The sequence below is a fragment of the Cygnus olor genome, chromosome 23 (genome assembly GCF_009769625.2).
Source record: "Cygnus olor isolate bCygOlo1 chromosome 23, bCygOlo1.pri.v2, whole genome shotgun sequence".
NCBI lineage: Eukaryota > Metazoa > Chordata > Aves > Anseriformes > Anatidae > Cygnus > Cygnus olor.
Window position 1 is genome coordinate 2,239,086 of NC_049191.1, and position 19,283 is coordinate 2,258,368.

A 19,283-nucleotide genomic window follows, 5' to 3' on the forward strand; every position below is an offset into this window, starting at 1 on the left:
GAGGAGCCCCCGGGGGAGCAGGTGGATGTGGCCTGGAGGAGGCTGCGGCCCATGGAGAGCCCCCGCAGGAGCAGGCCCCATGTTGGAGCTGCAGCCCGTGGAGAGGAGCCCACACAGGAGCGGGGGTCTGGGGGGAGCTGCCGCCTGTGGGGGACCCGTGCTGGAGCAGTTTGCTCCTGGGGGATGGACCCCGTGGTACAGAGCCATGTGGGAGCAGCTCCTGAAGAGCTGCTGCCTGTGGGCAGGCCCCACAGGCTCAGTTCAGGAAGGACGGCATCCCGTGGGAGGGACCCCATGTGGAGCAGGGGCACAGAGCGACTGTGGAGGAGCAGCAGGGGAGACATGCCATATATTGACAGCAACCCCCATTCCCCTGTGCCGCTCAGGGGGATGAGGTGGTAGAGGGTGAATGGGGAAAATATGTTTTAATTTGTTTTGTTTCTCACTTCTCTAGTTTGTTAGTAATAGGCAACAAATTTCTCTAATCTCCCTATGCTGAGTCTGTTTTTCCTGTCACGGTAACTGTTGAGTGATTTCCCTGTCCTTATCTCAACCTTTGAACCCTTTCCACCGTATTTTCTCCCCTTTACCTTTCAGGAGGGGGAGTGAGAGAGCGGCTGTGGTGGAGCTCGGCTGCCCACCGGCGTAAAACCATCACATACCCCTGACACAGACACACATGAGCCACCACGACACCCCCAACCTGCAAAGCCATTTTTATTGTTTTCCATGTGCTCAGTGCTCAAGTGGGTCGGCAGCTCCCTGCACGGCTGCAGAGGTGGGCTGGCGGGGCACTTTCCGGCGCCATCCGCTGCCTCCTGGCTTTCCTTGGGTTTGTCACCTGGAGCTGTGCTCCCCTAGGACAACTTGGCTCCAAGTGCTGCACCAAGTGACCCCAGGGTTGATGACAGCCCAATTTTGGCACCAAGAGAGAGTCCTGCGGCTCCTGCAAGGACAGGAAGAGGCATGAGGCCTGGGCCCATCGGTGCTCACTGCTGAGGGACAGAGCATAGGACAGAGAGAACCGAGGACTTCTCCTGACCAATGCCTGTGCACCAGCCTGCAGGTGCTCTGATCCCTGAGCACGAGCGAGCCCTTCCAGCTGCCCCTTCTGGCAATGGCCAGAGCTGCCAACAGGCACAAGTGCTCCTGACAGAAGAGCAGACTAATGTCTGCACAGGCCCAGATGTCTTCAGCACAGGGTCCCATATCCCAGCAAGCCCTGACTCTTCCTACCACACCAAGGATTTATCCCTCCCCATAGGTTTGGATGTATAAAACCAAGGATGCACTGAAGGGCACAGGCTCTGCAGCAAGCTGAGTTCACAACCCCATCACTCCTGCACGTGCAACGCTCCAGGCAGGGTCCCAGCGCAGCTCAGCACCCCACCACTCACCGACCGACTGCAGCACGGCCACGATGCTGCCGGCAGCCACTCCTCCGTTGTTGGCTATGGCAGCCGCCGACATCATCTTGGCAGCTATGGACCCCGCGGCGATGCCGGCCGCCTTAAAACCCAGCGCAGAGACAAATGCCGGGACGCCGAAGAGCACCACTCCTGCAGCAGGGACACCAACACATCTGCTACCCGCATGCCAGGTCCCATCCCAAGAGGATGGAGTGTCAGAGCAAAGAGCAGGGGCTGTGGGGCACAGGGTCGGGGACGCCCCATCCCCAGGGAGAGGGGGAAAGGCACGCAGGGCTGCGGCAGTGGCTGGTGACGGGTTCCCCAACACACCGTAGTCTGGCTGAAGCCTCACTGAGTGCCCGGCCCAAGCACGGGGCAGCCCTTGCCCCCGAGCTCTGCTCACCCACCCCATGACATGGGTGCTCCATGGCCAAGCCAGGGGCCAGCCACTTACCTACTCCAGCAGTGGCTCCAATAATCGCTTTTGTGATTTCAAGTGTCATCGCTGGGACGAAAGGTGAGAAAATGTCACTCAGAGTGGGCAGAGCTCACCCCCCAGGCAGAGAAGTTGCTGCAGGACCGATGGCTGCCCCGTCCACCACCTCCTGCAGGCTTCCCTCCACCCGCAGGACCCGCCGTACCTGCCTGCTGTGCTTGCAGTGCCTGTCTGCCCTCAGCACGCTGATAACACAAATAAAAGATGGCGCAGGGAGCGCCCCATCCCACCCAGCACTGCCCCGGGACCGCCCCGCATTTGTCACATCTCAGCCCGGGAGGAGGAGGCCGGTTTGTTTTCCTCTTGGTTAATGTTCAGCTTTGTCACAGGAACTGACATGGTTTCGATTTGTCTAGAAAAGCCACACGGGCGACGCAGCGGGGCTCGGGAAGCTGCTGAGAGGTGCTCAGGCAGGCCAGGACGTCCCCAGTCCTCACTCTCCGAGGAGCCGGGGGAGCTCAAGCAGCGTGGAGGGGACCCGGGCAGCAGAACTGACCCCGGCTGCCAAAGGGAGATCCCATTTTCCTATGTCACAGTGCTCAGCAACAAAACTGGGCAGGGGAAAGTGAAGGAGGGGCTGTTGGAGTGAGGCGTTGGTCTTCCTGAGTCAGCATGACATGGACGGACTCCGATTTCCTAGAAGCGGCCCCACTCCTGCGTGCCCCTGGGAGGGACCGAAGCCCTAGTTTTGCTTTGCCTCAGGGGCAGCTTTGCTTTACCTGACGCGCTGTCTTTATCTCAAACCAGGCATTTTCTTGCTTTTACCTTCCTCATTCTCTGCCTCACCCCACGGGGGCAGCGCGCAAGCGGCTGTGCGGGGCTCAGCTTAAACCACAACAGGATCAACAGGATCCAACGCCTTTATTTGGAGGCTCAGATCCAGGGGGGTCACAGGAGAGACCCAGGGGTCTGTGGGGGGATCCAGGGCAGTGGACGCAGCAACCAGTGGGGTTTTGCTGGGGATCCACGGGGTCACAGCAGGGACCCGATGACAGCCCTGGCAGCTGACGCAGCAACGCTCAGAGCCGTGGGGGTTCCTGATGCCCCTGAGGAAGAGGAGGAGAAGTCAGCCGCAGCCCGGGCTCCCCCCCCCCCCGCCCCGTGTGCCCCATTGCCTGGGGGAGCATCACCCCTAGGGCACCCTGAGGGGGAGCAGCCCCCCGCAGATCTTGACTCCCCTTGGGCATCCCCTACAGTGCCACGAGGCCGCGCACGGGGACCCTGCGTTTTCTCCCAGCCCAGCGGGGACAGCAGCCCTCGCTTTCCGCTCTGATTTTGCTCCCCCATCTAAAAGGGGGTGCAGACCCCAAAAACCAATGGTGGGGTCCCCCTCCCTGCTCCCCTGACCTGCCCGGTGGGGGCCCGGCGTTGGGCTGCGCCTCGCTGCCTGTCAGGGGAGGCAGCAGTGACGTAGGGGAAGTGGATTTCTAGGAAATCAGTCCCTTTGGTTTCTTTTCGAGTTTCCCTGGGTTAGTCCCGCGGCTTAACCCTTGCTGTGCCCGGCTCTCACGGCACCTTGGTGCTCACGCGGGGCGCTAAGTGCGGGCAGGGGCCTCGCTGGGTGCTGGGGTGGGTGCTGGGGTGTGTGGGTGCCCCATGGGTGCCCCCTCCCCTGCCAGCCCCCCACGGGAAGCAGGGCCGGGAGGTGCCAGGGCGCTGGGGCTGGGCATGGAGGTGGCGCAGGGCAGCCCCCCCCCCCCTCGGTGCTGCAGCAGGTCCTTTACCGGGCGCTTTGCAGCGGGGTCAGGAGCTCTGAGCTTTCAGCTGAGAAATACAGGCAGCGGGGAGCTTTCCGGCAGCGGTGGCACTCACAGGCACCTCCCTCTCCTCCACCCAGCAGCCTCAAAAAAAGGCCCCAAAGCCACCTTTTTTTCACTCCTCCCCCCACCCCCCCCTCCCCCTCGGGCCCCTTCCCCACTCCTTACCCCAGGACCGCGGGTCCGGCTGCCCCCTCCGTGTCCCCAGGACGCCACTCGTGCCACCGGCCCGCGGGCACCTGCAGCGCGGGGACGAAGCGAGTACGCAGCCTGTGCGCCACCGCAGCTGGTTGAAGGGGACCAAATCCAGTTGCAAGTTGATCTGGTTCCTTTTTACCAGCCCCAGGGACGCACTTTCTCTCCGGAGGTGCCACCGGGGCCGGGGCCGGCGCCAGCACCAGGGTCCCGGCGTGGGGGTCCCAGCCCAAAAATACATACTTCTTAACATTCCATAACGCCGGCCGACTCCATATGGGCATATGAAGAAGTATGTAGGGTTGGGAGGGAGAGGCGGCAGGGAGAAGCCCCCAGCCCCGGCATCCCCCCTGCTCTGCAGCGCTGGGGACCAGCCCTGTCCCTCTGGGGAAGCTGGGGGACATGGGGCGAGGGTGCCCAGGGTGCCCACGGTGCCCAGGGTGCCCAGCCTTTGTGCTGGCCCCAGGGCTCGCAGGCGGGTAAAGCGCCCACGGGGGGGGTGCTTTTCATCAGTGGCTGCCCTTGGCGGGGCTGTGGGGCACCCCAGAACGGGCAGGGGCTCAGCAATGTGGGCAGCCCCCCTGGCTGAGCGCCGTGTCCCGTGAACCTGCGTGGGTTGGGGGTTCCAATGCTCGGAGCTGCTTCCCAGGGGGCTGCAGTCGACCCCCCCGCCCATCAGCTCTGGGTCTTGGCAGCCCCCCCCTCCTTGCTGCTGCTGTGCTGGGCCAGGATGGACCAGCTGCACCTCCCCAGCACCCTGCACCCCCCCTGCGGCACCCCAGCACCCTGCACTGCCCCAGCCCCCTCCTCGCTGGCCACCCTGCTGCAGCCCAGGGTGCCAAAGCAGCACTTGTGGCCCCCTCGCTCTGCAATTTATGGCCAGGTCGGGTGGGGGGGGAGGGGGGGGACTGCACCCCCTCTTGCACCCCCCCCTCCTTGCCCAGCTCCTTGCAAGGCCAGGAGATGGACGCAGGGGTCCTGGTGCTCCGCGCCCCCAAACCGCAGCCCGGCACAGCAGGCAGGGGAGGGCCGAGAGGCCGTTGCTGATGGGGGGGGGTTGGTGGAGGTCCCTGGGGCTGGAGACCATCGAAGGTGTGCGGGGGGGGGAGATGGGGGGGCTCAGCAGCCCCGACCCAGCACGGCCAGGGCAGAGCAATGGAGGGGACGAGTGTCACAGCAGCACGTCCACACCTTGACCCCGGCGACCTTCCTACCCCTAAACTGGGAGCTGGAGCGGGGCAAATGCAGGGACCCGTCCCAGGAGGGGGCGGCGCAGCTGGGGAGGGCAAGCGAGGAGTGCAGGGGTTGGGGGGGGGGCCCAGCACGGCCGTGACTCAGCACCGTGACCGCCGCAGCTCTCTGCAAGGAGCCGGTGGGTGCCAAGCAGGCGCCGGCCCCGCTCACGACACCCGCAGGCAGAGGAGAGGCTGCTCGGTGGCCCCCGGAGCCTCCAGCCCTTGCTGCGGGGTGGGGGGCAGCTGCCAGCACGGCCGTGGTGCCCCCACGATGCTCTGCTGGCGTCCTGGGGCTGTCCCGTGGTTGTCCCCTGGTCCTGGGGACCCTGGGGACACGGCTTTTGGGAGCCCCGTCCCCAGCCTGATGGCAACGCTGGGGCAGAGCGCGTCTGGCTGCACCAGCACCCCTTTTCCCTCAAAAAGCAGACAGAGTGGGTGTCCCGCGGCTGGACACTGCAGAGATGTCCCCGCTTAACTCCTCGGGCTCCACCTGCCCTGCAGCTTCGGGCTCCCGCAGGGCTCTTGGGGTGCAGTGGGAGCCGTCAGCCCGTGGCTTTGCCCAGCGCTGAGCCCCCGCATCCAGGGTGCAGGGGCAGGGCTCTCGCATCCCGGCCCACCTCGGCTCCAGCCGCCTCGGCTGCCCTTGGGCATTTCTCCCAGCACTGCGGCGTTGAGGTGCCCCGGCCCCGGGGGACCTTCACGGCTCCAGCCCACGGCACAGCCCCGCAGCCCTTGGCCGGGCTCTGCAGGTGACCTTGGAGGGCCGCACGCAGCCCCATGAGCAGCTCAAAACCATCCTGTCCGGAGCCCCCAGGCCCTGCACCCCTCCGGGAGCAGCTCCCTGCCCCAGGCACGGGGACAAACGGCCCCGCAGGGGTTGGCAGCGGAGCCGGGGGGGCGCCGGGGTGGCCGTGGTGGCTCAGGCGCTCGCACGGCACCGAACAGCCCCAGCCTGGCTATAAAAGGAAGCGACTTTTTTCCACGCTCTGCCCCAGCCGCGTGCCCGGCCGCCCTCTGCAGCCGCTCGCTGGCGGCGGCCTCGCCAAGTTTCACCGCTCAGCATCTGCCCCGGCTCAGCCAGCACGGGGCGAGCCCCCGCCTCGGCTGCTGCAGCCGAGCAGGAGGTGGGTGCGCTGCCGGGGGGGCCTGGGGAGCGCCCCTGTCCCCAGCTTCACTCGTGGGCACCGCACGCTTCGGGGCTGCGGCCGCATGGCTCGTGGTGCCCCGGTGTGCCCAGCACCCCGCACACGGGGCTGCGAGATCGGGATCCTTTCCCCTCCCATCCTAACGCATGGCCAGGGGGTGCTCCAACGCCCCCCTCAACCCCACCACGAGCTCGCTGCCATCCCCACGCCTCCGCCTCCACCTGCCCAAGGCGTGGGGGGGGAGCCGTGGGGACCCCCAACCCCGCAGCCCTCGGGCTGTGCCCTCCCTCCCTGCCCGAGCTGCTGCGAGCAGCCGAGCCCAGGCGAGCACAGGGGCCGCGAGCAGCAGCGGCATCCCCAACCCGAGCGGGGCTCAGCTCCAGCCGAGCTCGCTGAAGGTTAAACGCTGGCGGCGGGGAGAGCCCCGCTGCCTCCCGCAGCCCCCGCGCCCGCCAGCTCCCTGCGGCCACTTACTGTCCTGGAGGTGACACCGGCCAGGGCTGGGCTCCGGTGGCAGCGGGCTGCCGCGTCCCCCGGCAGGAGCACGCCGCTTCCCAGCTCGCCTTGACTTTGCCACAGGACTCCTCCAGCTCGTCCGCAGGAGCTTGCAGCATCCTCCAGTTCAGCAGGAGAAGTTCCTCGCCGGGGAGGGAGGGAGGAAGGGAGGGATTTAAGGCAGCCCCTGCCCGGGCTGCGGATGCCTCTGGGTGCAGGTGAAGCCCCTCGGCTCGCTGGGGCACCCCGCAGCCCCCTCCTCGCGTGCCCCATCCTGGGCTCGGTGCCCCAGGCACGCAGCTGACGGATGCGGGGAGGCACCGGGGGGTGATCCCTGGTACCGAACCTCTCCCTCCCAGCACCAGGCACTGCCGGCGTGCGGGGCACCGGCCACCTCTACCTCCTGCCCTGCGTCCCCTGGGCGCACAGCGGGGGTCCCGGAGCACCCGCAACGCCTCTCCTGGGCCCAGCAGCAGCTGGGGGGCTCGGAGGGGGAAACCTGTCACTGCTGCAGCCACACAGCTCCCCGGGGACCCCACGGACACGGGGACACCCGGCTGCCCTGTGCCACCCACACACGCTGCCCCTATCACCCATCGCAGGGGGGGTTATAGGGTCCGGAGCAGTGCAGAGCAAAGCCAGGGGTGCAGGGCTGTGCTGCCCACCCCGGGACCCCGTGCCCCCGATGTCCCCCCACCCTACCTCTGCGTGCAGCCGGTCCCTGGCCCAGGGGGGGCCCGGGGACACACCTCGTCCTGGCCACCAAAGGGCGAAGGCAGACAGACAGATCCACGGCATCCCTCCCGCGGCGGTCCCCGGCGGCTCCCCGCCTGCCCCAGCGCCCTCCCCAGCCCGGGTGCGCTCTGTTTGCCTGCTATTTTTGGCAGCCTCCTAAGAGCTCCTCTCAGGCTATTAATAATGAGAGTGCGAAATTCGTTTGGCCTCTCCTATATAAGGAAAGGTAGAGGCTTAGAGGCAGCTAAATATACTGGCGCGTGCGGGAGCGAGCGGGGAGGCTTTGGCACCGAGTGTGGAAAAGAGATTGTTTGAACAATGGAAAGACGGACTCACTCGGAGCACAGGGCCCCGTGCGGACGGACGGAGGGACGGAGGGACAGATGGATGCAGGGATGATGCCCGTGGGCCTGGCCAGGCCCGGCGCTGCGGCACCCGATGCCCCCGGGGACCCTGCTTCTGCAGGACGGCAGCGGGAGCAGGGGGACGCGCCTGCGGCGGGGATGCTGCGGGAGGTCCGGGGCTGAGCCGGCCGAATTTTCCCCAAAACACGCGACGAAAGATCCCGTAACGAACCCGCTGAGCCAGCAGCACCCCAGGCTCGGTGCCTGGGCAGCAGGGACGTGCACTCAGCCGCCTTCAAGCCCCGCTGCCGCTTCTGGGAGCCCCGGGCTGGGCCGGGCGCTGACCTTGCCCCGCTGCCGGGGCCCGGGAGAGCCAGGCTGGAGCAGGGAAAGCAGCAGCAATTCGGGGAATCCTGATGGCAGGAAGGCATGGAGGAGCAGTGCCAAATTCACATGGTCATAACAAGGACAGCACAGGCAGAGGGGTGAGAATATGCGCGGAGCAAAAAAAAAAAACAGAAATGTGCTCTCCCCCTGAGCTCCGTAAAGAGCTTTTCTTCTTTTTTCTTCTTTTTTCTTTTTTTTTTTTAACCCCTCCTAGGCAAGGTGCTACATAGGGAGGGCCAAGCAGGGCCGGGGAGCCCTGGCTTGTGCCTGCAGCTACGCCGAGCTCCCCAGCATGTCGGTCTCATCCTGGGCCGCGGCACGGCGGTGCCGGCACAGGGACAGGCCCTGATAATGGACCTGGGGTTGCTCTGAGGCTCCGTGCGAGGATGGAGACAGCAGGGAAGGGGCACAAGCAGAGCCCCCTGGGGCACGTCACCCAGCAGGTGACCCTGGGGGTCCCGGCACCCCGGAGCCCCCCGTGGTGGGTGCCGCCTCCCGGGGAGAGAGTCCCTTTGGGACTACCCCAGCAGCTCCAACCCCGGACCCCCCAATCCTGAGCACCTCGCTCCCCGTGGCGCTCAGCACCCGCTCTTCTCCAAGCACCTCAGCTGCATCCCGCCGAGGAAGGTGCTGTAGGCCAGAGGCTGGTGTAGGAAGGAGCGGCTGCTTGCCCTCGGGGCAGGGAGAAACCCCGGTTGGCTCCATCGCTGCCCTAGGGGCTGGTGCAAGCTTTTTGCTCCAGAAGCCAAGCCCCAAGGGCCTGCAGCTGGGGGAACTCCTCGCCCGCAGCCACCGCCCGTCCCACACCTCTGCAAGGAGCCAGCAAACGTTATGCGGTGCTGAGCAGACAGCACAGGCAGCTCGGCTGCAAAGGGGCAGCCTTCGGAGAGCTGCACGCAGGGGCATGGGGAGAGCAGGAGGAATAAAACCAGCAGAGTTTGGGTGACAGGGAGCGGAGCAGGAGCGCAGGGGGAAGGCACGGAGCTGGCAGCACCGCTGGCAGAGGGGCAGCAGGCTCCTCGGGTTCGGCTCCTCGTGTCCTTGGGTGACAGCGGTGCAAACCCCGAGGGCTCCAGCACAGCCCCTCGGCCATGGGAGATATGGACGGGTAGAAGGACGGCTCTGGAGGCGTCTCCGTGCTTTGGAAAAGCCACGTCCCACAATGTAGTCGGGCCCCTTTCGGCTGCCATGCATTCCCTACAGCAGCCAGCGACAGCTGGGCAGCCTCGATCATCTCCTTCGAGGACTCCACTAATAAATGTTCCCCTGCTTCACTAAGAGGAACACCTACCCTGCAGCTTGAGCCCCGACGCTTCTGCTATTTTGCTTTCCAGTAAAGTCAGTGACCCACACCCCTCCTTCGGCTGTCGGAGAACAGCCCCGGGCACTCTGCACCCACGGCCCCTAAAGCATCACCGAGCCCCAGAGCCCAGCAGCCCCCTGAGGATGAGGAGGGACTCCCAGCTCCCGTCCAAGGAGGGCAGTGGTTGCATTAGGACCCATCCCGCAGCTGAAACTGGAGAAAGAAGCAAGATGAGCAGCAGCAAAACATCTTCCCTGTTTATTTGCAAGAAACTTTTTGTTTAAAAAATTACTTTTAGTCTTGATCCAAGTAACACTGCAATCAAACGTTGTTAAACCAAAGTTCAGACAGGTCGGGCAGCCCGCCGCTACACGGAGGAATGAAGAAAAGATTTAAGAGCAAACTATTTTAAAACTAGATCGTAACGTTTGCCTCAAACATCTTCACAAGTGTTTGAAGTTCATTTGTGTTAAAGAAGAAAATAAAATCAAGTGACTCCGATGGTTCATCTAACAGATGTCTCAGCTTTTAGCTTCCACACATGGGTAACTTGTAGCCAGCGTCTCTAATTGTGAAATCAAAATGCATAGCAATGCAGAAACCTTCCCCGTGCAAGGTCAGAGCGGGACCACGGTGCTTGGGTAACAAATGAGCGATGATATTGGTGATGCTACGGGGGAGAAGGAGGCGAAGGATTTGGAACACGTTTGCTCTACATGCACACACCTTGGAAGGAGGTCTGCGTTAATGGTGCACCGAAGCAGCCTGCCCCGCGTCTCCTGTGCCAGAAGTTACCACCTGCAGCTCGGGAGGGTTCCCCCTCATCCTCTGCAGGCCCTCGTGCTCCGATGCTGCCGGCGTGGCGCTGCAGAGGGATGCTCAGAAGCACCAAGGGTTAACAAGCGGAAGAGGGCTCGGGGAGGGGTGGCCGCCCGGTGCACCGCTGCACTGCGAGGGAATACCAACAGGGAGCCAGAACTGTAAAGGGGAGCTCGCGCTATGCTCCGTCACCAACCTGCACTCAGCGGTGACAAACGACTAAGGAGGGAGGAAGCCGTCCTAACCAAAGGGCTCGGAGCAGAGGGAATGCCACAGCCCACTGCAAAACCTTCACGGAGGCAGACAACGGCTCTCCTGCATAGGGTGGTGCTGGCAGCTGCCTAAAGCACCTCAACCCGAAGGTGTTTCCGCACGGTGAAGCGTAAGAACAAAGCCAACCTTGGCTAAACAAAGGTGTTGGCGAGTAGCAGCTGCACAGACTTTAATTCTTCCCTCTTCCGTAATAGGAAGCCAGGCTTGCTTGAATGCACGCACTGCATCTCCTGCGAGGGTTTCTGATCTCTGCAGCAAGGAATGCCTGAACCACTGCAAGCACCGCTCGCCCACTGCAGAGGGGGGATTTCCCCAGGACGGACAGGAGCAAGAGACTTGAAAGGCATATGCCCCAGAAACAGCTGAGTCCAACAGCGTGGAACGATTTCAGGCACGGTCCCAGGACCACATCTGCTTAATCCCTGCAGCTTCCAAACCTCGTTTTCTTGCAGTCTGTTCATCTTACATCCAAATGAAGGGAAATGCCTCAGAGGGTGGCGTCACCCAAGAGTTAAGTGTTTGGCCAGGAGCGGGCTTGCAGCGAGGGCTCCAGACAAGCACTGGGCTGTGACCCTTTAAGGCACGGCAAGGGGAGCATCGTCCTGCTGTCATGCCATCCCCGTGTGTGGTCCGAGGCGGGCTCCTCGGGAAGGAGCAGTTGTGAGAGCGGGTGCACGAGGAGCAGCCCGGGCAGGGGCCGCTTGGCACTGAGCACCAGCTGCACGCCAGACAGACACAAACCGGAGGGTGGCCTGGGCTGTGACGCAGGCAAGCGAGGGGCAATCCCCGTCCCAGTGCAGGCAAGAGGGCACGAGGCTGTTGCCCCACTCGGGACTCCTCAGGAGAGTGCCTGGCTCCAGCTCTGGTGCCTGCGGAAGACAGCTGATTGCCCAGCAAAATAAACTTAGCAGCAGCCACGACTACATTCAGCGAGGGGACATTCCCTCGCATTCAATAGTGTTTAATCTTCATCTTGCTCAACACAAATCAGTAGTGCAGCAATATAAATACAACTGAGGAAGTTAAAGCCTTCTGGCTTTCATAGCTCAAAAAAAAGCCAATGAAACGAGTTTCCAGTTTTTAAATTAAACACAAAGAAAGGCAATAAACTGCCCGCCCATCCGTGGAGGAGCAGCGGCATCCTTCATGCCAGTAAGAGGTTGATTTCTGCCCGAGGACAGGGGTGCAACTCATGAAAGCAGCACAGTGAGATAAAGAAGCAGGTATGGGAAAGGACCACCGCACACCTGGCTCCCAGCAAGGCCTTTCCCAGAGTTCAAGCAGCAGAGAAATACAGCCACCGGCTGCTGACACTCACCGTGCAGTGCCACTGGGTACTGAGAATTCCCTTTTCCACTGACTACAGGACACCAAATGTACTTCACGCTGTACCAGGAGCACACAGGGCTATTCAGCTGTAATGACATGAGGCCACTAAGCTGCCAGCCAGAGGGAAGAGCCAGCTGCTTGGAACTGAAGACACCAAACCCTGTTTGCTTGGGTTGTGCAAGTTTTAAGGAAAAGAAACCCCGCGTGGCATTTCGTAATTGAGATGCAGTTGTTGTCCAGACTCATGGAGGGCTTAGGGACCGACAGAAAATGCTGCTGAACTACACCTCATAGCTTTGGAATTAAGTCAGCCATTAAGCAAGTGTACCAAAGGCGAGTGTCCCATCCGTGCTCTGGTATCCAACAGGAGAGCTTGCTGCAGGAGGGGGGCTCCCAGCCTAGCTAATTACCACAGGCAGGTCAGCTTTTCCACATCTGAACAGCCACCGTGTCATCAACACTCCCAGTGAGAAAAGCCTAACAGTTATTTAGAACGGCTACAAAACCCTCTCCCCTACCCGCAAGCTGACGGATTGTGACCATAGTGTTTAGATTCCTCCTACTCTACACTCCAAAAGCAGCCAGTGTATGTGAAAGGACATATCTAAATTAAAATAGTGCTTAAACCATTAGGGAAGGTGGGAGTAAAAGAAAACAGAACTGTCTGACAGCAGAAGTAGTTTGTGGCGGGCTATTGGAGCCCGGAGGGAGCTCAGAGCACAGCCTTGACCTTCCTTCTTCAAAGAGCTTCCAAGGCGAGTGACCTGGAAGTCCACAGGTGTTTCTCTGCTGCAGTCTGAGGTGGGCCAGGAGGGTCCTGCACATTCACAGTTGCTCCAAGTGGTTCTGTCCTGCCGCACTCCAGATGCCAGCTCTGTCTTTTCTGACGCTTCATCTGCGGTTCACAGTTGTCTTCTCCCTTTGATTTCCCTTGGAGTTCAAATTCAAGTACAACCAGTTTTAACTGAATGAAAAGAAACCCGCAAAAACAAAGTTATTTTCTGTGAAACAAGTTAGCAGCTGTTGTCCTAACCAAACTGGCCTCCAAAGGCCCTTGCAGAATAGGGACGGGAGTGGCCTTCTCTTTCCCAATGAGCTCCAGCAAAAGGCCACCTAAAGGGAGCTATAGGATTTCCTCCCTCTGGTTCTTGGCTTTTAGCATCACTTGTCCATTACGCAAGGAGCCGTTCTGGCTACGGAGCAGCTTCCCTTTCTCACGGTCAGGCCATGTGAAGATGGCTTCATCACTGTCCAGTTCAGACTCGGAGTGCATCAGGCTAGTGTTGAGGACCTGGGCTTTCTGTCTGCCACCTTTGAAGGAGAGAGATTCCCAGGTTAAAACTACCTTTAACACTGGTCAAACACCGCAATTTAACTCCATTCCCCCTCTAAGTCTCACGTTCCTGTCACATCAAGGGATGTAACACAGGAAATCAGACTTTCCTGTGTCCGTCACTATTCCCTCAAATGCTGAACCCGAAGACGAAGCGATCCTGCTTCAGATACCTTGCCATGACAGAGGTCACGCAGACATTTCCAGATAGTGCACAACAAATGGGTAGGGAAACAAATCACATTACCAGAAGGGGCTGTGAGAACTTGTGGGATCTCTGTCTCCCTGACCTTGCTTGAGGGCATTGTCTAGAAAGCTCTCCGAGGGCTAACGGCTGTGGTAAAGAGAACACGCAGGTGTGCAAGAGAAGATTGCTGCATTCTTACTACCCTCCCTACTCTCATCTCACTCCTCTTTCCTGCAAAGGGAGGGAAATAAATTAATGGGCTGAATTTAGATTAATGCACAAGGACAGGAGAGAGACATTTACTGATATTGTCAGCTGTGGAAATATTTAAATTCAGCTTCTGCTTAATGGAGAAATGCAGTATTTCCTCGGTTATCAGAATGCTCCCTGGACGTATCTAGCAGGGAAAAAGACTTTGGTCAGCAGCCAGCCTTGGAAGAGGCAGGATGGGTTTAGTTACCAGAGAGCAAATGGTTGAGGCACATTCTACTGCAGAACAATGAGCCCTTTATTTAACAGCGGGGCTCTTCTGTGCGGGGTGACAGATGGTCAGATGAAAGCAGAGTTGGGTGCAAAGGGAGGGAAATCCACCCGTTTTTTCTTCAAGGGTACCATGCAGTTGGGATGGCCCAGTTCTCAGAGGAATTATCTGCTCAGCTCTGTCACTGCAATGCCCTTCAATGCTGTCGTTAGGCACTGTTCACCTTCCTGGAACACCATTAAATGGGATAATACTAGGATGGGCAATTATTTTCCTCTAGCAAACAAGGACCGGGGACTATTTTCCACATGCAGTTATTTAGAACGGCTACAAAACCCTCTCCACTACCTACAACCCCTCCTCTTAGAAACAGGACCAGAACTCTTACTCGAAATGCCTATTTCAGCAGCTGAAGCACTACCCGGCATTTGGTGGGGCTGTGCTTTGTATAAACTCTCCCACTTCTCCCTCCTCTCCTGGTCAATCAGCAGGTGACAATGGCTCAGTTCAGGTATCAGATACAATCAGCAAAAACACTCCAGCCTGAAATAACTCAGTGATCTTTGCAAAGCACCTGACAAGCACCATCTAGGACAGCAATGCGGACAGGAAAATGCTGGCTAAGAACACTGAAGACAAGCGATTGCCTTTCTGGAATGGGCCGATGGGCCTGTAACCACATAGAGCACTGGGGACTTCCTTGGTCTCTCCCCTAAGATAGGCATCTGCTTCTAGGAAAAATTAAAGGATGAGCTAAAATGTGAAACTTTCAGAGCCTTGTGCCCACAAGGACAAAAATGGACACGTTTAAGAACGAGTAATTTGGGGTGGGAGAATATTGGGGCAGAAATGGAACAGCAGTCTCTCCAGGCCACCGAGAATTTTCATGTTGCTTGGTGTCCCTTTGTTTACCACAGAAAGTCAATCAGTTTGGTGAGATGCTTAATGACACTGAATTCATGCTTAGCTGAAAGGCCTTGCCAAGGAATTGCATACTGGCAAGAAGCAAACTGACTAAAACAGAGTACCAGAACTAAATGAAAAACTTCAGAGCAAGAGAAGCTACAGTCAACGCACAGTTTTGGACTTCTTGGATGAGGCCGGTCTCTGAACTGCTTACATTTATCTGCTTTGTGACAGAAAGTGGAAATATCAGGACTATACCAGTTTCAGCCCCAATTTTTAAACCAAAGAGTTAGATAACGACTAAATACCCTGTCTACTGATCAGAAACAAGCTCTTAGATCTTCTGAGACTCGTCTGTCAGTACCTAACATCATGTTTGTTTCACTCTGTGATTTTTAATTCCCCTGAGGAAGAGTGTTCTTAGTCAGCATTCTGGAAATGCTGAGCTCTTCCCTCTCATGTTTTACCTGCTTTGGGATTTGGTTTTAACTCCAGGCTTTCTTGATCCGTTGCATCCAAAATCTTATATTTGCTTTTTCTTTTGGATTTTCCTTTTCGTCTAGGAAGAAAAAGGAAGAAAAAGAATTAAGAGGCAGTTCATTTCTAAAAAAAGCCAGAAAAAAAAAAAAAAGATCTTCAAAGTACTTGCTTATTTCAGATTATGTTAGTAACAGAAAGCAAAACATTAAAAACACTGCTTTAGTTGCACATTTACAGGCTAATCCAAGCCTCACTTCTTAACTGAACCCAGAGTTTTAGGGCTTCAGTGTTTCACTTCAAACACCAAGTGACAAAAACTAACATCACAGGGCTAAGCAGCCAACCTGCTGGGACTATGGGTTTGAATCTCTTTCACCTCCTAATGCAGCTACTTGGCTCTGAAGCACGGACACAGAGAAGGTTATGACCTCAGTCCCACCTCTTGCAACAGCAGATCACCATCCAGGATAAGATTCCAAAGGCAACCACAATGAGGAACGATGCAATGATCACATACAGCACACTCCACTCTGAAAGCAAAACACCGCAGAGATAAAGACAATTTGGCAACTCATGCAGTTGAGTGTGCACTTTAGATGACTACTCCCAAGAAAGAAAAAAAGAAGGGCCTGACCCTTTGCAGAATTACAGAAGCTACTATCACCGGCGGGATCACTAACTCACCTACAGAAGCCAAAGGCTTAAGATCCAGTGTGCAGATTCACTGCACAAGGTTGTTTTTTTTTTTGCTTTCCTAAAAAAGCTCTTTTCAATGTATGTTATTTTTCAAAATTTGCTTTCCTGGGACAGGAAAGCCCTTATAGGGTCACAATTTACACACTGAGAATAGACTCAACTCTTAGTGAGTGCTCACCAAAAGGTTCCGAAGAGGAGTCACTTCTCTATCAAATATTTCCTGCCTAAAAGGTAAGTTTAGTGAGACCAGGACAGGGACCATCTCCTTGGGCGAGCATGGTGTCAGAGACACTGGGAGAAAGCAGGTACCTGTTACACAGCATACCTTGGGCTTCACTTTTTGCTTCCTAAAGGTGAACAACACCAGGGAGATTTCACGTACCACAGTTGCTTTCGCCATCCCCCATCTGCACCCTGATGAGGTTCTCCATCCAGAACGGGTCGCAGACACAGCGCTTGGTGAAGGAGTCACAGCGACCGTGCTCCGAGCAATTCAGCTGACATGCTAGGGACCGAAACCAGCAAGGTGAACTAAATGACTCACATGTGAGGCAAAAACGGGATAATATAGTTCAATACGGCCAATCACAGAAAATTCAGAAAACTGCTTCACAAGCAACACGGCACACCACACATAACATATTACAAGAATTTTGCCTAATAAGATCATGATTTTGATATAAAGTCTCAGGATTTGTACATTTGTTAAGTAAATGTTTTAAAAAAAGGTTTTGACTTTCAAACTCAAAGCCAGTCCGTGAGACAGACTACAAGAAACAGATAGATTCTTTAAAGTGATCACAAATCACAGCATGAAAACAGAACTGGACTTTTAGAACTTACGGTTCTGTGACCTTCAAAAGCCAATCAAAGCGGTATTCTATTAACACTGTACTGTAGTTTCAAAAGTAACAATCTGCTTTTGATCTTCTGAATTCCCGTCTTCCCATCAACATTACAAGTAACATTTGTACGTTTAACAAGATAAATAGTGACTAGTCATAAGCAACTGGTAAATAACTGATTAATTTGCAGTCTAGTGGACTTACTTTTCCGCTTCCAATTTAATAAGATACAAAAGCTACCGGAGTATGTGTGTGTGTATGCACACGCAGGTGTGTTTAGTACAAATGAAGGCCCATACTCTTTGCAAGCATCTGAGACGAGGGGAAAAGATGTTAGCTCATACAACAGCAACTCTTACTTACTGACTGTGTTAATTTCTAGTGCCCGGAAGATGAGGAAGTCTGACTGCTGTTTCCGTAGTTCATTTTTTAGTGTCCAGGCTACCTCTCGTCCTTTGAATATCTGATGGGGAGGCTGGTTCTGTACAAAAAACACCATCTTCGTGCTGGAAGTCGGACAAAAAACAATTATCTGCTACTTCTCCAAATATCAGGCAGAGAACCATTCTCCCCTCTGTCATTACAGGGGCTTGCTCAGAATCCCAAATTTGCTTGAAAGTCAAACTTCTGGCTCCCTCTTGAAAGCAATAATGATAAACCTGGTCACAGAGTAGATGTCCCTTTAGGACATCAGATCCAACCATACTTTGAAAGCTAGGGCTGGACTGTTCTTTAGTTTGATAATGGTTTTGTCAAGCCTAGTTTCAAACATTTCTAAGCATATCTTTGCATGCTCACACTAAATATGGAATTACTCAAACTTTCTGGTCTTCCCATTTTCATAATCTCCTCCCTCACTCTGGGATCCTTAGACCTTATGACCCATGGAAGTCACAGGCTCATTTAACTGTTCTGCACAGAGCTCCAGCAACAGAGAAAATAATGAAGATTTACAATCTTTTGCAAAGCTTACTTTGAATGCAGGGTTAGAGCCAGGAAAACAAAAAAGTACTGGTACAGAGGTTGCTGTATTCTCCATCTTTAATTCTATGAATTTTCTAATAGAAGAACTTGCTCCCCTAGGCTTGCAAGCCTTGCAGAGCTCTGGGTATCCTTCAGATTCACAAAGGGATAACCCTATGTTTCAGGCTTATTATTACCAGTGATCTTTTGAGTGAGTCAACAGCAGCTGGGGGAAAAAGATCTTTTTAAAAAGTACGAGTTACTTTGACAGTTGAGGCAAAAATGTGATGTTAAAGCCATCTGTCAGAAAATAACCTCTGCTCTTTTATCACACTTCCCACTCTTTTGTCTACTTAATAAACATAGATGAAGTGTTAATTACAAGAATGCCTTACTTGTCTTTTTCAGTGGAAGAACAGTGGCAACTGGTCTGGTCATGGCAGAGATAGAAAGGTAATACTGAAAACAGAAAGTGCTGGCTCTTCTGTTCTGAGCTCTTTAGGTTTGCACGGACAATGAATTCTGATCTTACTGCTACAGCAGGCAACACAGGCATGAAGGAATCAATACATTATTGAACTCAGGAAAGTCTGAAGCATAACTTGAGGACTTATTTCTGGCTTACTGCATGATTTTAAGCATGTCACAATTTTTTTTCCTCAATGCTTCATTTACCTTAATTTTTAGTAAAAGTGGAGTAGTTTTAAGTGTAATACTGCACTTATTTCAACAGATTATCACCCTGTCCTTGATAACTTAGTTGCCACGCCACTCAAATTCACATTCAGGCATCCTCAAACATACCTATGGTAATGATGGATTGCTTTTAGTACATAGATTTGTACTAAATAGACATTTCAGAACCAGTTGCTGAAGTTTTCTGCAAAATAGTGAATTTCCCAGACCAACCACTTGTACAGAGGTGGAAAGCTGAATTTGACCAGGTACTTTCATGCCAAAGCAGCATGAAGAGGATCCAGCTGGGCTGAACCACCCTTTGTACGACTTGCTGGTTACTCTACTTGAAGTTGAGCAGGTCCAGGCAGGCAACAGGACCCTGGCCTACAGCCCTGCCTATATGCAGATTTCCACTTGTTTAGAAGAGACCAGCTGTAGTTTATTTTAAGCTACATCACAACCAAAACCAAGTTTTTGTTTTCTGTTCAAACAACAATTACACTGGTTTCCAACGTTTCATTTTACGTTCGAGTTGTGCAGGCAGTAAAGCCAATATAAAACTACAAAGTTGGCATGCGAAGCTACTGCTAAGGGCATTGCTACACCAGCACTGTGCACTGCTCTAGTGTGGCATCAACTTTTCACTAAGCTACTCCTTTATCAAGCCCCATTATTTGTCCAGTTATAAATCAGTTGTAGAACCTCCTTCAGACAGTCCTCACAATCCTCATAAACAAAGATTAGTTCTTATTTTACAGATCTGTGGGGCAAAGGCATTAACAGCAGACAAGA

At 55.9% G+C, this 19,283-nt stretch overlaps 2 protein-coding genes across 7 annotated transcripts in view; both read right to left on the reverse strand.

Annotated features, from left to right (window-relative positions):
* Nucleotides 1–701: 701 nt before the first annotated feature.
* LOC121058822 (interferon alpha-inducible protein 27-like protein 2A) lies at nucleotides 702–6,827 on the reverse strand. 6 transcript variants are annotated; one of them, XM_040534853.1, is made up of 6 exons: nucleotides 3,253–3,741; nucleotides 2,171–2,951; nucleotides 2,051–2,090; nucleotides 1,864–1,914; nucleotides 1,398–1,559; nucleotides 702–946 (listed from the first exon to the last, which is right to left on the reverse strand). In XM_040534853.1, the coding sequence occupies exons 4-6, from the start codon at nucleotides 1,910–1,912 to the stop codon at nucleotides 858–860; spliced, it is 300 nt and encodes a 99-aa protein (XP_040390787.1). In that variant the 5' UTR covers nucleotides 1,913–1,914; nucleotides 2,051–2,090; nucleotides 2,171–2,951; nucleotides 3,253–3,741; the 3' UTR covers nucleotides 702–857. The 6 variants fall into 6 exon arrangements, with proteins under 6 accessions (XP_040390787.1, XP_040390789.1, XP_040390788.1 ...); XM_040534855.1 differs by lacking the exons at nucleotides 2,051–2,090; nucleotides 3,253–3,741 and adding an exon at nucleotides 3,831–3,977 and having other exon boundaries at nucleotides 2,671–2,951; XM_040534854.1 differs by lacking the exons at nucleotides 2,051–2,090; nucleotides 3,253–3,741 and adding an exon at nucleotides 3,831–3,977 and having other exon boundaries at nucleotides 2,625–2,951.
* A 2,907-nt stretch (nucleotides 6,828–9,734) lies between these two features.
* Nucleotides 9,735–19,283, reverse strand: part of KIAA0319L (KIAA0319 like) — a 33,136-nt gene continuing 23,587 nt past the window's right edge. Inside the window, exons 17-21 of the mRNA XM_040534857.1 lie at nucleotides 17,214–17,356; nucleotides 16,388–16,510; nucleotides 15,749–15,839; nucleotides 15,297–15,388; nucleotides 9,735–13,233 (exon numbers count right to left, since the gene is read on the reverse strand). Coding sequence (XP_040390791.1) covers nucleotides 13,046–13,233; nucleotides 15,297–15,388; nucleotides 15,749–15,839; nucleotides 16,388–16,510; nucleotides 17,214–17,356 — 637 coding nt within the window. The 3' untranslated portion in view covers nucleotides 9,735–13,045. The remainder of the gene's footprint in view (nucleotides 13,234–15,296; nucleotides 15,389–15,748; nucleotides 15,840–16,387; nucleotides 16,511–17,213; nucleotides 17,357–19,283) is intronic.

Excerpts from the sequence above, each read along its gene's own strand:
- LOC121058822 (XM_040534850.1), bottom strand. The coding sequence starts at position 4,944 with ATGGTCTCCAGCCCCAGGGACCTCCACCAACCCCCCCCCATCAGCAAC. Across the intron at positions 2,952-3,830 it reads GCCGGACCCGCGGTCCTGGG|GGGCATCAGGAACCCCCACG; the intron begins GTAAGGAGTGGG and ends CCTCTTCCTCAG.